The sequence below is a fragment of the Mercenaria mercenaria genome, chromosome 5 (assembly GCF_021730395.1).
Source record: "Mercenaria mercenaria strain notata chromosome 5, MADL_Memer_1, whole genome shotgun sequence".
NCBI lineage: Eukaryota > Metazoa > Mollusca > Bivalvia > Venerida > Veneridae > Mercenaria > Mercenaria mercenaria.
Window position 1 is genome coordinate 48,809,872 of NC_069365.1, and position 17,752 is coordinate 48,827,623.

General features: G+C 34.2%; 1 protein-coding gene across 10 annotated transcripts in view; it reads left to right on the plus strand.

The window, feature by feature from the left end:
- Positions 1-17,497, plus strand: part of LOC123557104 (uncharacterized) — a 37,855-nt gene extending 20,358 nt beyond the window's left edge. For 4 of the 10 annotated variants that reach the window (XM_053543468.1, XM_053543470.1, XM_053543465.1 and 1 more), the window contains 27 exons: positions 29-100; positions 556-588; positions 976-1,188; positions 1,932-1,970; positions 2,311-2,517; positions 2,842-2,898; positions 4,452-4,481; positions 4,916-5,128; positions 5,597-5,635; positions 5,910-5,981; positions 6,441-6,473; positions 6,877-7,089; positions 7,847-7,885; positions 8,226-8,432; positions 8,756-8,812; positions 9,485-9,514; positions 9,947-10,159; positions 10,634-10,672; positions 10,947-11,018; positions 11,482-11,514; positions 11,917-12,129; positions 12,848-12,886; positions 13,277-13,483; positions 13,641-13,700; positions 15,241-15,270; positions 15,699-15,911; positions 16,149-17,497. In XM_053543468.1, coding sequence (XP_053399443.1) covers positions 29-100; positions 556-588; positions 976-1,188; positions 1,932-1,970; positions 2,311-2,517; positions 2,842-2,898; positions 4,452-4,481; positions 4,916-5,128; positions 5,597-5,635; positions 5,910-5,981; positions 6,441-6,473; positions 6,877-7,089; positions 7,847-7,885; positions 8,226-8,432; positions 8,756-8,812; positions 9,485-9,514; positions 9,947-10,159; positions 10,634-10,672; positions 10,947-11,018; positions 11,482-11,514; positions 11,917-12,129; positions 12,848-12,886; positions 13,277-13,483; positions 13,641-13,700; positions 15,241-15,270; positions 15,699-15,911; positions 16,149-16,252 — 2,777 coding nt within the window. In that variant the 3' untranslated portion in view covers positions 16,253-17,497. Of the gene's footprint in view, positions 1-28; positions 101-555; positions 589-975; positions 1,189-1,931; positions 1,971-2,310; positions 2,518-2,841; positions 2,899-4,451; positions 4,482-4,915; positions 5,129-5,596; positions 5,636-5,909; positions 5,982-6,440; positions 6,474-6,876; positions 7,090-7,846; positions 7,886-8,225; positions 8,433-8,755; positions 8,813-9,484; positions 9,515-9,946; positions 10,160-10,633; positions 10,673-10,946; positions 11,019-11,481; positions 11,515-11,916; positions 12,130-12,847; positions 12,887-13,276; positions 13,484-13,640; positions 13,701-14,974; positions 15,147-15,240; positions 15,271-15,698; positions 15,912-16,148 lie in introns of those variants that run through there. The other 6 variants (XR_008370991.1, XR_008370990.1, XM_053543464.1 and 3 more) reach the window with 6 other exon arrangements.
- Positions 17,498-17,752: the final 255 nt, after the last annotated feature.

The window sequence follows — 17,752 nt, forward strand, 5'->3', positions numbered from 1 at the left end:
GTCATAATTCACAAATGTCTATTAATAGGGAATCCGGGGCAGAATGCGCTAACTACTACATCACGGCCTTGGGTGCAGGAAACAACCCTTATTGCCACAGGTAATCTTTACAACAGAAGTATGTCATGACCGATTATTCGTTATTCTTGCAGTTTCCAATGAGGATGATACAGAGAACCATATGCTTTTTTTTAAAATAGGTTTATGATGATCTATTTCGTTAGTGACTACTATTTCGTAAGTTGCTTAGTATTTTGACGTATTTTGATAACCTCGACAACTGTGGATTTTCCTTACTTTGTTTTTCATTCTTGATATTATGACACTGTCAGTCTAATGGTTCAGGTGTCGGACGCTCCACCCGGGGATCTTTGGTTCGAGCCACACTGGGGTCATGACCAAACCTCATAAGACACCAGTACTGGCTTTTCCAGGAAACGGACTCGAGGGTGGTTGAAATAATCTTGAGCTTTTATCACCGGAAGATAGATTACTATAAACTAAATTTTCACACTAGGTCCTGTCTAAACTCTTTTCGATAATCTTCCATTTCAGATGAAGCAAGCAACGAATGTTTTGCGGAATATGGTAAACAGCTTTCATAATTTCTTTTATTTGCCTTCAATGTGAGAAAACATTAAGCGATTTCTGTTGGAACAGTTGTGTATATTAATCTTGTACCATATTTAAAAGGGTGCTTTGGACGATAAAATTATTTTTGAATGTAACACAAGTTTATGTGATTGCATAAGATTTCAAGTGTTTCAGGTTATCTCCTAAATGTTATCACAACTTTCAGTTAAATCTGCACGTTTCATTACCTCTCATAATCGGACTCAATCAAACCGAGTGTGATGCTAGTATTATTTTATGTTGGTGCGTGCTATGTTTCCATGACTTCATTTAATAAAATTTGTGCCAAAAGTAACTAAACTGATTATTACAATTTACCTTGGCTTATTTTTCTTGTTTTAGGTTATTGTACAAGGGATCAGTATGAAAATGTAAGACTTGTTGCACTCAGAAGCTCTGGTTGTAAGAATTTCTACCAGTGTGCACCTGCTTCAACCAAACTCGACGGATCTGTGACATATAAGTGGGTGAAAAAGACATGCCCACCTTCCACTCTGTTTGATGAGAGCCTTCCAACACCCGTCTGTAACCATTATTATGAGGTCCAATGTCCTGGTAGGTGTCGCAATATGTTGTCAAAGCCTCATTTGATATTCTTTGAAGTATAAATTTTCTTATATGTAATGAGAATTCCCAAATATTCTTAAGAAAGAACTGAATGAGATCGTCAGAAGTTAGTTGGCGTCTTAATTGACTCCACGTCCACATACTGAAATAAGATACATCATTAGTTTGCTACGTATGAGAGACACAGCAGTGCGAACGGAGTAGTCTAATGGTACGGATGTAGGGTCGTACCCTTCATAATAAAGTCACTAACATTCCGATGCGCCATGTGTATGGAACATTTACAAAGGCTAATGAACCATTGAAGGGTTTTGGAGTGTCTTTTGTATTTTCCATTACCCGCCCCACCCCCACCCCCACCCCCTCCAACCCGCAGAACAGTGACATTCAATCTTCTAATGGAGACGCCGGTTTTAGCTATAAATAACATGAAATGCAAAGAAAGGCGTAGATAATATTTTAGGTCAGATGTTGTTGAATAGCAATATTTTCATTTATATCTTGAACTTCAAATAGTTTTATGATGATACGTTCTCTTACTAACAATTGTTTAATTACATGTACATTCATAGCCCTTTTATATCAAAAAACGTAGTGTATTTTAAATTATACATCCATTTATATACTTGTATAATAACACTCTTTATACAATTGAGTAGTAACATCTTTTATATATTTGAATAATATCACCGTATACACACTGGAATAATAACAGCATTTAAATATTTCAGATTCCGATGAGGAAAACGAAGACTGTACAACTCAATATGGTAAAATATAAATTTCAACTAAATTTATGCTCGCAACCAATCCCTCGGGATTCTGCAGATGTTATAACACGAAAAAACATGCGTTATCCCTACATTAAAATTAACAAATGCAGTTTTTATTTTGCCGTTGTGATAAAATGCTACACTTTGTTAAATAATTTTGTATGTTGTCACTTCTTCTAATCTGATGCCAAACAAGTACCTCGCAGAACTTGCTTGTTCCAAAGAGAACAAAATAATTACATACAATGAAATAATATGGAACTGTTAACTATGCAATTGTATTAGCATTTACGCAGATTAAACAAACCTATGACAAACATTTACTTCTTATGTGCAGGTACGTGCACACAATACATGTACGAAAATGTCCGACTGGTGCCAAAACGAAGCTCAGGATGCAAGAAGTTCTGTCAGTGTGCGCATGCGTCTACTGAACTAGATGGTTCCGTCACGTATAAATGGGTTGAGCATGATTGTCCCGAAGGACTTTTGTTTGATAAAAATATCAAAGTGTGCAATTACGCTGCAAATGTGGAATGCAGTGGTAAGTAAATCATGCGTTCTGGGTTTTAAACACATGCTATGTTTGGTATTATGTTATCGAATGCAAGTAAACATATTTCAAATAAATTGTATAATATTATGTATTGACAATAACATCAGAGTCTGCAATTACGCTGCAAATACTGAATGCAGTGGTAAGTACATTGTGTGTATTGCTTTCAATCAGATGCTATTTACAGCAATATATTATCGAATGGAAAAAAAACAACATATTTCAGATAGATTGCTTAATATTAAAATGTACGGTTTGAAGTTGTGTTCCCATTCAATTTTGCTGTCAGTAAATACATTTATATTTCAACAGGCTATCAAGAAAGGAAACGAATACTTGAGATTTTACGACAGTTGGTATCTCTACAAGGTATGTATGTAATATATGTACATAGAACGGCCGCCACAATTGTACAAGTTATCAGGAAATTAATACAAAAATACCTGAGAAGTACAGTAAACTCGAAAATTTTTACTTCGACCATACAAAGTATATATGGATTGTTATCCTAACCAACCCGGCATCAACGTCCTTCCGCGTGCTTAAAGTTGCTTAAAGTTTTGATGTACTTTCTCTTTATCTCTGTAACTACCTGAACTTCAATTAGTTATTCATCATCACCACCTACATCATCTGGCAGAACTGCCGTTACTCTCGCACCAATATTTTATGAATTATCCCGCTTTTTACTTAGATTTTCAGGTTAAAGTTTAGTACACTTTCAATGTATATTAGTTTTAACCAAATGGATTATTTAAATAGTTGTTCCATATCATCACCCACATAATGTGACACAAACTTCATAACTCAGACACCAATGTTGTCATGAATTATGCCTCATTTACACATAAATTTAGGTTGATTTTTGGTTACTTTTCACTTTATCTCTTTAATAACAGAAGGGATTTTAATCAAACTTAAAACAATTGTTTCGCATCATCACCCACATCAATTTACACAAGGGTCATAACTCTGGTCCTAGTATTTTATAAGTTATTCCCCTTTTAACTCAAAATCTCAGGTTAAAGTTTTGATACTTTTCATTCTATGTTTTTATTCACCATATCTCTGTGGTTACGAAATAGATTTTATTCTAACTTGAAATTGTTGCTTTACATTTCTACCCAAATCATATGATATATTGCAGGGCACAAAAATACTATGAGTTATGACCCAGTTTTGCTGAAGTTTCAGGTTGAAGTTGTGATACACTTTTAAATTTTGCTCTATCTCGGTATGCAAACTTAAAATAGCTGTTCCACATTATTACCCATAAACCATTGCACATAGTGCATTACGTTTTCATAAACCTCTCATGATTTATGTCCCTTTTATACTTACTTATTGTTTTATTACACTTATTTACTAAATACAATTGAGACAGATTTAGCTATTGTCTAATATCTGTTCATTTTCACTATTCAGCATCGAAATAGTCGAGCGCGCTGTCTTCTGACAGCTCTTGTTTTAATTGGAAGTAGAAACTCGGCATCTATTAACATAATTATATTCCCGACCGTTTTTGTTATTTAGCCCATGTTTATTTTGTTCATACTTTACGAACAAAGGGTACAGCTCTTTGATTTCTTTTGTTCTAATGGTATGATTGTCACCCATATAATGATATTGTTTTCATTCGGCTTGTCCTATTTCAGCCATTGGTAACTATTCAAAAGCCAAAGCCAGCAAAAATCAAAATACTAAGGATGCATTATTTCTAAAACAGCTAAACGAATGTCTCCCGTAAAAGGATTAAAACACCCAAATTTCTGAAAATGAAATCGTTATTGCAGTTCAAAAGAGAAACTGTCGATACAGCTAAACACTGTCATATGTATTTTTTTCTATATTTTACTGAAAAAGGAACTGAAGCATACACCATAGATATATCTTATTAATTATTTATTAATTTATTTTTTCAGGTGACGATGAGGATTGTTTCCAGGAATATGGTAAGCATTTATATTGCTTTTATATTAGATATGCCAAAGCTCTTTATTTTAAGACCACATGCTGTTAATAGGCTTCTTTCAAAAATTCCATTGTGTCAAAATCAATACAAATATCAGATTTCTGTGTAGTTTTAAAGTGAATTTCCACTAACTGTCATTTCGTTTCTGCATTTGGTTTTCACGCAACGAAATTAACACTTCAAACTTTATTATTCTAGTAAAGAAATATTTTCAGATCCCCAGATATATATTTTCAAAAGTTACTGATACGCCCATATTTGTATAACTGATAAACAGGTGTATTATTTTATGGTTTAGACAAGTAATGTGCATCTATAAAATTTGCAGGTGTATTTATAGTTTATAGTAAAACTGGAGATATTAAATTTAGTAAGACCACTTTTTTCCTGAAAACAATATTTTATTTTCTATAGGTACATGTACACAGTCCCAGTATGAAAACGTAAGACTTGTTGCGCTAAGGAGCTCTGGTTGTAAGAACTTCTGTCAGTGTGCGCATGCGTCAACCCAGTTAAATGGTTCCGTGACGTACAAATGGGTTAAACAGACATGCCCTGAGAAAACATTATTCGATCAGGACCTTGATACGCCTGTCTGTAATCACGAAGCTAAGGTTCAGTGCCCGAGTAAGTGACTTTTAGGTTTAATCTTCCAGTACATTTTTAATCATCCATCGGATAACTGTTTAAATGCAAGTAACAAATACATGTATGAACGGTTTTATATAGGAACATATTGGAGAAACATATTATCTAAGCTTAAATTTTCACAGTAACATGATGTTAAAAACATTATATTTTCTTCAATTGATACAATCGAAAAAAATCTTTCTTGAATATAAAAAGGTAAAGGTTATGCTAATATAGTGTAACACCTATTGAAAGTATCAGCCAATTTGGCTTATAAGACACCTTTATCGTGCGTACCAACTACCTCCAAACTCTAAATCACTATTCCAGGCGCCAGCCAGAAAAGAATCGGTCACCATTTCTTTAACTAGCTCGCGGCTCACGAATCGGCCTTTTCAGAACGATATATTAAGTACATCTTGTAAGCTTAAGCATTGTAGTGGTATATAAAATTTACATTTACAGGTGTCATCGCCGTTGAAGATGGGTGCTCAAGGGAACACGGTATTTCTCTTTTTTACTGTTGTCATTAAGTAACGATGATATTTCTTCGCGTCTAAGTTTATTTTCTCTGACTGAGAAACGAGGGACAGACAAAGACATTCCTACAGCAAAGTGGTAGCATAATACATATGTAAGTCAGGCGTTATAACCATTGTGGACATGATTTTTACCGCACATGATATAATTAAATCATTTTTAGATAGCCTTTTGAAATATTGATCGTCCTAGGCTTCCAAAGCTCACTTCGTCATAATTCACAAATGTCTATTAATAGGGAATCCGGGGCAGAATGCGGTAACTACTACATCACGGCCTTGGGTGCAGGAAACAATCCCAATTGCCACAGGTAATCTTTACAACAGAAGTATGTCATGACCGATTATTCGTTATTCTTGCAGTTTCCAATGACGCTGATACAGAGAACAATATGCTTTACATTTAAAATAAATGTTTATGATGATCTATTTCGTTAGTGACTACTTTTTCGTAAGTTGCTTAGTATTTTGACGTATTTTGATAACCACGACAACTTTGGATTTTCCTTACTTTGTTTTTCATTCTTGATATTATGACACTGTTAGTCTTATGGTTCAGGTGTCGGGCGCTCTTCTCGGGGATCTTTGGTTCGAGCCAAGCTGGGGTCATGACCAAACCTCATAAGACACCAGTACTCGTTTTTCCAGGAAACGGACTCGAGAGTAGTTTGAATTATATTGAAGCATTTTTCACCGGAAGAGAAATTACTATAAATTAAATTTTGACACTAGGTCCTGTCTAAACTCTTTTCGATAATCTTCCATTTCAGATGAAGCAAGCAACGAATGTTTTGCGGAATATGGTAAACAGCTTTCATAATTTCTTTTATTTGCCTTCAATGTGAGAAAACATTAAGCGATTTCTGTTGGCACAGTTGTGTATATTAATGTTGCACCATATATAAAAGGGTTCTTTGGACGATAAAATTATTTTTGAATGTAACTCAAGTTTTTGTGATTGCATAAGATTTCAAGCGTTTCAGGTTATCTCCTAAATGTTATCACAACTTTCAGTTAAATCTGTCTGTTTCATTGCCTCTCATAATCGGACTCAATCAAACCGAGAGTGATGCTAGTATTATTTTATGTGGGTGCGTGCTATGCTTCATGCTATGCTTCCATGACTTCATTTAATAAAATTTGTAGCAAATGTAACTAAATTTATTATCAAAAATTACCTTGGCTTATTGTTTTTTCTTGTTTTAGGTTATTGTACAAGGGATCAGTATGAAAATGTAAGACTTGTTGCACTCAGAAGCTCTGGTTGTAAGAATTTCTACCAGTGTGCACCTGCTTCAACCAAACTCGACGGATCTGTGACATATAAGTGGGTGAAAAAGACATGCCCACCTTCCACTCTGTTTGATGAGAGCCTTCCAACACCCGTCTGTAACCATTATTATGAGGTCCAATGTCCTGGTAGGTGTCGCAATATGTTGTCAAAGCCTCATTTGATATTCTTTGAAGTATAAATTTTCTTATATGTAATGAGAATTCCCAAATATTCTTAAGAAAGAACTGAATGAGATCGTCAGAAGTTAGTTGGCGTCTTAATTGACTCCTCGTCCACATATTGAAATAAGATACATCATTAGTTTGCTACGTCTGAGAGACACAGCAGTGCGAACGGAGTAGTCCAATGGTACGGAAGTAGGGTCGTACCCCTCATAATAATGTCACTAACATTCCGATGTGCCCTGTGTGTGGAACATTTACAAAGGCTAATGAACCATTGAAGGTTTTTGGAATGTCTTTTGTATTTTGCATTACCCTTCCCCACACCCCCACCCCCCCCCCCCCCCCCCCCCCTCCACCCCACAGAATAGTGGCATTCAATCTTCTAATGGAGACGCCGGTTTTAGCTATAAATGACATGAAATGCGAAGGAAGGCGTAGATAATATTTTAGGTCAGATGTTGTTGAATATCAATATTTTCATTTATAACTTGGACTTCAAATAGTTTTATGATGATACGTTCTCTTACTAACAGTAGTTTACTTACATGTACATTCATAGCCCTTTTATATCAATAAACGTAGTGTATTTTAAATTATATATCCATTTATATATTTGTATAATAAAACACTTTATACATTTGAGTAGTATCACCTTTTATATATTTGAATAACATCACCATATACACACTGGAATGATAACAGCATTTAAATATTTCAGATTCCGATGAGGAAAACGAAGACTGTACAACTCAATATGGTAAAATATAAATTTCAACTTCATTTATGCTCGCAACCAATCCCTCGGGATTCTGCAGATGTAATAACAAGAAAAAACATGCGTTATCCCTACATTAAAATTATCAAATTCAGTTTTTATTTTGCCGTTGTGATAAAATGCTACACTTTGTTAAATAATTTTGTATGTTGTCACTGCTTCTAATCTGATGCCAAACAAGTACCTCGCAGAACTTGCTTGTTCCAAAGAGAACAAAATAATTACATACAAAAAAATAATATGGAACTGTTAACAATACAATTGTATTAGCATTTAGGCAGATTAAACAAACCTATGACAAACATTTTCTTCTTATGTGCAGGTACGTGCACACAATACATGTACGAAAATGTCCGACTGGTGCCAAAACGAAGCTCGGGGTGCAAGAAGTTCTGTCAGTGTGCGCATGCGTCTACTGAACTAGATGGTTCCGTCACGTATAAATGGGTTGAACATGATTGTCCCGAAGGACTTTTGTTTGATAAAAATATCAGAGTCTGCAATTACGCTGCAAATGTGGAATGCAGTGGTAAGTACATCATGCGTTCTGGGTTTTAAACACGTGCTATGTATAGTATTATGTTATCGAATGCAAGTATACATATTTCAAATAAATCGTATAATATAACGTATTGACAATAACATCAGAGTCTGCAATTACGCTGCAAATGTTGAATGCAGTGGTAAGTACATTGTGTGTATTGCTTTCAATCAGATGCTATTTACAGCAATATATTATCGAATGGAAAAAAACAACATATTTCAGATAGATTGTTTAATATTAAGATACACGGTTTGAAGTTGTATTCTCATTTAATTTTGCTGTCAGTAAATACATTTATATTTCAACAGGCTATCAAGAAAGGAAACGAATACTTGATATTTTACGACAGTTGGTATCTCTACAAGGTATGTATGTAATATATGTACATAGAACGGCCGCCAAAATTGTACAACTTATCAGGAAATTAAAACCCCTCCTCTCCCCCCCCCCCCACCCCCTCCACCCCGCAGAACAGTGGCATTCAATCTTCTAATGGGGGATTTAGCTATTGTCTAATATCTGCTCATTTTCACTATTCAGCATCGAAATAGTCGAGCGCGCTGTCTTCTGACAGCTCTTGTTTCAATTGGAAGTAGAAACTCGGCATCTATTAACATAATTATATTCCCGACCGTTTTTGTCATTTAGCCCATGTTTATTTTGTTCAAACTTTACGAAACAAAGGGTACAGCTCTTTGATTTATTTTGTTCTAATGGTATGATTGTCTCCCTATAATGGTATTGTCTTCATTCGGCTTGTCCTATTTCAGCCATTGGTATCTATTCAAAAGCCAAAGCCAGCAAAAATCATAATACTAAGGATGCATTATTTCTAAAACAGCTAAACGAATGTCTCCCGTAAAAGGATTAAAAACACCCAAATTTCTGAAAATGAAATCGTTATTGCAGTTCAAAAGCGAAACTGACAATACAGCTAAACACTGTCAGATGTATTTTTTCTATATTTTACTGAAAAATGAACTGAAGCATACACCATAGATATATCTTATTAATTATTTATTGATTTGTTTTTTCAGGTGACGATGAGGATTGTTTCCAGGAATATGGTAAGCATTTATATTGCTTTTATATTAGATATGCCAAAGCTCTTTATGTTAAGACCACATGCTGTTAATAGGCTTATTTCAAAAATCCCATTGTGTCAAAATCAATACAAATATCAGATTTCTGTGTAGTTTTAAAGCGAATTTCCACTAACTGTCATTTCGTTTCTGCATTTGGTTTTCACGCGACGAAATTAACACTTCAAACTTTATTATTCTAGTAAAGAAATATTTTCAGACCCCCAGATATATTTTCAAAAGTTACTAATACGCCCATAATTCTATAACTGATATAAAGGTGTATTTTTTATGGTTTAGACAAGTAATGTGCATCTATAAAATTTGCAGGTGTATTTATAGTTTATAGCAAAACTGGAGATATTAAATTTAGTAAGACCACTTTTTTTCCTGAAAAGAATATTGTATTTTCTATAGGTACATGTACACAGTCCCAGTATGAAAACGTAAGACTTGTTGCGCTAAGGAGCTCTGGTTGTAAGAACTTCTGTCAGTGTGCGCATGCGTCAACCCAGTTAAATGGTTCCGTTACGTACAAATGGGTTAAACAGACATGCCCTGAGAAAACATTATTCGATCAGGACCTTGATACGCCTGTCTGTAATCACGAAGCTAAGGTTCAGTGCCCGAGTAAGTGACTTTTAGGTTTAATCTTCCAGTACATTTTTATTCATCCATCGGATAACTGTTTAAATGAAAGTAACAAATACATGTATGAACGGTTTTAAGTAGGAACATATTGGAGAAACAAATTATCTAAGCTTTAATTTTCACAGTAACATGATGTTAAAAACATGATATTTTCTTCAATTGATACAATCGAAAAAAATCTTTCTTGAATAAAAAAAGGTAAAGGTAAAGGTTATGCTAATATAGCGTAACACCTATTGAAAGTATCAGCCAATTTGGCTTATAAGACACCTTTTTCGTGCGTACCAACTGCGTCTAAACTCTAAATCACTATTCCAGGCGCCAGCCGGAAAAAAGTCGGCCACCATTTATTTAACTAGCTCGCGGCTCACGAATCGGCCTTTTCAGAACGATATATTAAGTACATCTTGTAAGCTTAAGCATTGTAGTGGTATATAAAATTTACATTTACAGGTGTCATCGCCGTTGAAGATGGGTGCTCAAGGGAACACGGTATTTCTCTTTTTTACTGTTGTCTTTAAGTAACGATGATATTTCTTCGCGTCTTAGTTTATTTTCTCTGACTGAGAAACGGGGGACAGACAAAGACATTCCTACAGCAAAGTGGTAGCATAATACATATGTAAGTCAGGCGTTATAACCATTGTGGACATGATTTTTACCGCACATGATATAATTAAATCATTTTTAGATAGCCTATTGAAATATTGATCATCCTAGGCGTCCAAAGCCCACTTCGTCATAATTCGCAAATGTTTATTAATAGGGAATCCAGGGCAGAATGCGCTAACTACTACATCACGGCCTTGGGTGCAGGAAACTACCCCAATTGCCACAGGTAATCTTACAACAGAAGTATGTCATGACCGATTATTCGTTATTCTTGCAGTTTCCATTGACGGTTATACAGAGAACCATATGCTTTATACTTTAAAAAAAAAAGAAGCTTGATGATGATCTATTTCGTTAGTGACTACTATTTCGTAAGTTGCTTAGCATTTTGACGTATTTTGATAACCACGACAACTGTGGATTTTCCTTACTTTGTTTTTCATTCTTGATATTATGACACTGTTAGTCTAATGGTTTAGGTGTCGGACGCTCTACTCGGGGATCTTTGGTTCGAGCCACACTTGGTTCATGACCAAACATCATAAGACACCAGTACTGGCTTTTCCAGGAAACGGACTCGAGAGTGGCTGAAATAATCTTGAAGCTTTTATCACCGGAAGATAAATTACTATAATTAAATTTTGACACTAGGTCCTGTCTAAACTCTTTTCGATAATCTTCCATTTCAGATGAAGCAAGCAACGAATGTTTTGCGGAATATGGTAAACAGCTTTCATAATTTCTTTTATTTGCCTTCAATGTGAGAAACCATTTAGCGATTTCTGTTGGCACAGTTGTGCATATTAATCTTGCACCATATTTAAAAGGGTGCTTTGGACGATAAAATTGTTTCTGAATGTAACACAAGTTTATGTGATTGCATAAGATTTCAAGTGTTTCAGGTTATCTCCTAAATGTTATCACTCTTTTCAGTTAAATCTGCACGTTTCATTGCCTCTCATAATCGGACTCAATCAAACCGAGTGTGATGCTAGTATTATTTTATGTGGGTTAATGCTATGCTTCATGCTATGCTTCCATGACTTCATTTAATAAAATTTGTAGCAAATGTAACTAAATTGATTATCAAAAATTACCTTGGCTTATTGTTTTTTCTTGTTTAGGTTATTGTACAAGGGATCAGTATGAAAATGTAAGACTTGTTGCACTCAGAAGCTCTGGTTGTAAGAATTTCTACCAGTGTGCACCTGCTTCAACCAAACTCGACGGATCTGTGACATATAAGTGGGTGAAAAAGACATGCCCACCTTCCACTCTGTTTGATGAGAGCCTTCCAACACCCGTCTGTAACCATGATTATGAGGTCCAATGTCCTGGTAGGTGTCGCAATATGTTGTCAAAGCCACATTTGATATTCTTTGAAGTATAAATTTTCTGATATGTAATGAGAATTCCCAAATATTCTTAACATAAGAAAGAACTGAATGAGATCGTCAGAACTTAGTTGCCTCTACGTCAACATACTGAAATAAGATACATTATTAATTTGCTACGTATGAGAGACACAGCAGAGCGGACGGAGTTGTCCAATGGTACGAAAGTAGGGTGTTACCCCTCATAATAAAGTCACTAACATCCGATGCGCCCTGTGTATGGAACATTTACAAAGACTAATGAACCACTGAAGGCTTTTGGAGTGTCTTTTGTATTTGCATTACCCCCTCCTCCTCGCCCAACAGAGGCATGCAATCTTCTAATGGAGACGCCGGTTATAGCTATAAATAACATGAAATGCAAAGAAAGGCGCAGATAATATTTTAGGTTAGATGTTGTTGAATAGTTATATTTTCATTTTACTTAACTTTAAATGGGTTTATGATGATACGTTCTCTTACTAACAATTGTTTTATATACATGTACATTCATATCCCTTTTGTATCATAACATACTACACGTAGTGTACTTTAAATCATATCTCCATTTATATATTTGTATAATAGCATTGTTTATACATTTGAGTAGCATATCCCTGTATATATATGTATAATATCACCATATACATACTGGAATAATAACCGCATTTAAATGTTTCAGATTCAGATGAGGAAAGTGAAGACTGTACAACTCAATATGGTAAATTATGAATTCGACTTCATTTTTGCCGTTTTCTTATCTGAATCAGTTCAATTTTATATCGTTATATAATCCTCATCTTATTAGACAAATAATTCGCCGTAAAACCCAACTCGTTCATTACAATTATCAAGTGCAGTTTTTATTTTGCAGTTGTGATGAAATGATACACTTTGTTAAATTATTTTGTATATGTCACTGATTCTAATCTGAAGCCAAAATAGTACGTTATCTGAAGCCAAAAAATGTACCTCGCAGGACTTGCTTGCTCCAAATAGAACAAAATAATTGCATACAATGAAATGATATGGAACTGTAAACTAAACAAGTGTATTAACATTTAGTCAGATTAAACAAAAGCTATGACAAACATTTCCTTCTTATGTGCAGGTACGTGCACACAGTACATGTATGAAAATGTCCGACTTGTGCCAAAAAGAAGTTCGGGGTGCAAGAAATTCTGTCAGTGTGCGCATGCGTCTACTGAGCTAGATGGTTCCGTCACGTATAAATGGGTTGAACATGATTGTCCCGAAGGACTTTTGTTTGATAAAAACATCAAAGTCTGCAATTACGCTGATAATGTTGAATGCAGTAGTAAGTATATCGTGTGTATTGCTTTTAAAAACATGTTATTTATAGTATTCTGTTATCAATTGCAAGTAAACATATTTCAGATAAATCGCTTAAATAAACATGGTTGAAGTTGTGTTTCCATTTATGTTTAGTGTCAGTAAATACATTTATGTTTTAGCAGGCAATCAAGAATGGGAAAGAATACTTGAGATTTTACGGCAGTTGGTCTCTCCACAAGGTATGTTTGTGATATATTAACATAGAACGGCCGCTTAAATTGTACAAGTTTTCAGGAAATTTAAAACATAAATCATGGCTGAGAAATACACTATATTCTTTAATTTTTACTTCGACCATACAAAGTATATGGATTGTTATCCTACCCAACCCGGCATCAGCGTCCTTCCGCGTCCACACCTTGGTTAAAGATTTGATGTACTTTCTCTTTATCTCTGTAACTACCTGAACATCAATTAGTTATTCCTCATCACCACCCACATGATCTGGCGAAAGTGCCTTTACTCTCGCACCAATATTTCATGAATTATCCCGCTTTTTACTTAGAATGTCTGGTTAAAGTTTTTGTACACTTTCAATGTATATTTGTTAGGAACAAATGGATATGATTTTTTAAATAGTTGTTCCACATCATCACCCATATGGTATGACATTAGCCTCATAACTCAGACACCAAGTTTTCATGAATTATGCCTCATTTTTACACAGATATTTAGGTTAATTTTGTTATATATTACATTATCCTTGCAATTATAGAAGGGATTTTAATCAAACCTAAAACGATTGTTCCGCATCGTCATTCACATCATTTACACAAGGGTCATAACTCTGGCCCTAGTATTTTATGAATTATGCCCATTTTAACTCAAAATCTCAGGTTAAAGTTTTGAAACTCTTCGTTCTATGCTTTTTCACCATATCTCACTAAATAGAGATTAATTCTAACTTGTAATGGTTGTTTTATATCTCTACCCAAATCATACGACATATTGCAGAGCACCAAAATGCTGTGAGTTATGATACCTTTTTGCTGAAGTTTCAGGCTGAAGTTGTGATGCACATTTGAATTTTGCTCTATCTCAGTATGCAAAGTTTAAATAGTTGTTGCACATTATTACCCATATGCCATTGCACATAGTGCAATACTTTTTCATAAACGTCTCATGATTTATATCGCTTTTATACTTTATTATTGTTTTGATACACTGATTTATCTCTGTGTTTACTAAATACAATTGAGACATATTTAGCTATTGTCTAATATATGCTCATTTTCACTACTCAGCATAAAAATAGTCGAGCGCGCTGTCTTCTGAAAGCTCTTGTTTTAATAGGAAGTCGACATTTGTTATATTGCCGACCGTTTTTGTCATTTAGCCCATGTTTATTTTTTACGAAACAAAGGGTACAGCTCTTTGATTTCTTTTGTTGTAATGGTATGATTGCCTCCCTATAATGGTATTCTCTTCATTCAGCCTGAATGTCCTATTTCAGCCATTGGTAACTGTTCAAAAGCCAAAGCCAGCAAAAATGAAAATACGAAGGATGCATTATTTCTAAAACAGCTAAACGGATGTTTCCCGTAAAAGGATTAAAAGCACCTAAATTTCTGAAAATGAAATCGTTATTGCTGTCAAAAGCGAAATTGACGATACAGCTAAACACTGTAAGATGTATTTTTTCTATATTTCACTGAATAATGGACTGAAGCACACACCACAGATATATCTTATTAATTATTTATTAATTTATTCTTTCAGGTGACGATGAGGATTGTTTCCAGGAATATGGTTAGTATTTATATCGCTTTTATATTAGATCTGCCAAGACCTTTATGATAAGACCACATCCTGTAAATAGGCTTATTTCAAAAATCCCATTTTGTCAAAATCAATACAAATATCGGACTTCTGTGCAGTTTTAAAGTGAATTTCCACTAACTGTCATTTCGTTTCTGCATTTGGTTTTCGTGCAACCAAATAAGCACTTCAAACTTTAATATTCTAGTAAAGAAATATTTTCAGATCCCCAGATATATATTTTTAAAAGTTATTATTACGCCCATGTTTATATAACTGATATACAAGTGTATTCTTTTATGGTTTAGACAAGTAATGTGCATCTTTAAAGGTTGCAGGTGTATTCAAAGTTTATAGCAAAACTGGAGATATTAAATTTAGGAAGACCACTTTTTTGCTGACAACAATATTTTCTATAGGTACATGTACACAGTCCCAGTATGAAAACGTAAGACTCGTTGCGCTTAGGAGCTCTGGTTGTAAGAACTTCTGTCACTGTGCGCATGCGTCAACCCAGTTAGATGGTTCCGTGACGTACAAATGGGTTAAACAGACATGCCCTGAGAAAACATTATTCGATCAGGACCTTGATACGCCTGTCTGTAATCATGAAGCTAAGGTTCGGTGCCCGAGTAAGTGACTTTTAGCTTTAATCTTCCGATACATTTTTATTCATCTATCGAATAACTGTTGAAAAGCAAGTAACAAAGATGTGCGGTTTTATGGAGGTAAATATTAGAGAAACTAATTATCTAAGCTTGAATATTCACTGTAACATGATGTTTAAAACCAGTATATTTTTATTGAATATATTATGTGCATCTTGTAACCTTACGCATTTTAGTGATATATAAAATTTATATTTACAGGTGTCATCGCCGTTGAGGATGGGTGCTCGAGAGAACATGGTATTTCTCTTTTTGGACGGTTGTCGAAGATATACCAACCAGTGCAAACATATCCATCGAATTAATATACATGTGTATATACGGGAAAAATCCTTATTCGATCTTTTTCACCCCTGTGATTTCGAAACTCCGTTAGAATGAAATAGTCCGGTGCTTTAATAGGAGTCAATAGACGCTTACAGTTTACTGATGATTAAAGCGACCTGGTTATTCCTTTGAACTGTGAATAATAATGTAAATGAATGTTTGATAACAAAAGAAATTAGTGCCCGATACAGTTATATGAATTTCAACGTACGCCGCCGAAACTGAAATTTATTTTCTGTTTTGATGTCAGATTCCAAAGTATATCTACTTCCTGTACAGTAGTCTGAGTACATCAAACTTTAAAAGAATGCGGGGGCTAGGTCGAAATTAACAGGCGTTGGATTTTTTTAAAGCATATACTGATTGCTCCTCTCCTCTTTCACATATATTGCATCAATATTTTTCACGATAAATGCCCAAACTATTTGAAACAAAACTTTATTAAAGTAGCTGAGATACATACAAAGACAAGATTTAGTAAAAACAATTTTGTAGTTCCTAAAATTGCATCCTTTGAGTCAAGGACATTCTTCTATCAGACAATTTTTGATTGGAATGCTCTGCCAAGCAGCTTAAAAGGTATAAAAAAAATAAGTCAAGTTTCAAATCTGCTTTAAAAGCGCATCTGTTTAAAGAAGGTAAATAACTTGAGGAAAGCCAAGTTATAAGATATTAATGTGTAGTTTTCAAATTCAGTTGTTATTTAAACTTTAGTTTTTATTACTTAGGTACTCACTAAAATACATTCTCTTTAGTACTTCCTCTTTATTTTATTCTTCTTTCGCGTATTTGTTTTTCATTGTTTTCATGGATGTGTTTTTTGTTGTTTTTTGTTTACTTAACATATAACTAAATCGGTGCAGTAATGAGTCGAGGACCCCTTTGGAAAAAATAAGTGCTCTTTGAGCTACTTTCATGGGTTATCCTTCGTATAAGATCAGCGGAGAATAATTTATGAAGCAAGACTAAATTTGAAATAACTTTTTTTATGATTTTTTATTATTATTTAATCATTGTCTTTTTTTATATAACTTTTATAAAAACTATCTATTCGTATTTTTATCTGTGATTAAGCAATATCATGTGAATGTAAGTCAAATGTTAGTTTTAGAAATTGTTCCCTTAGTTTAAATATTTTACAAAACATATCTTACTTAATGCGATATTTGTAGTTTTAAATTGTATATATGATCTTATACCTGAATAAATCTATCTATCTATGATTCTTAGAAATTATTGACCAGTGTTTTACACCTGGGGAAAAAATGTTTGCTATACAAATTAAAAGTAACATTCAAAAGGTTCCTACTACCACCAATACTCTACAGAGATGGAAAATACTAACCTAACCTAGACTGTTAACAGTTTGGTAAATTAAAAATGGGTTTTCGACAATTGTTATGTTCAGTGTTTTTGACTGTGTAAAACTCTGACCAGTCCTTTTATTTAAACGTTCTTGTTTTGAATTTGAAACAAAA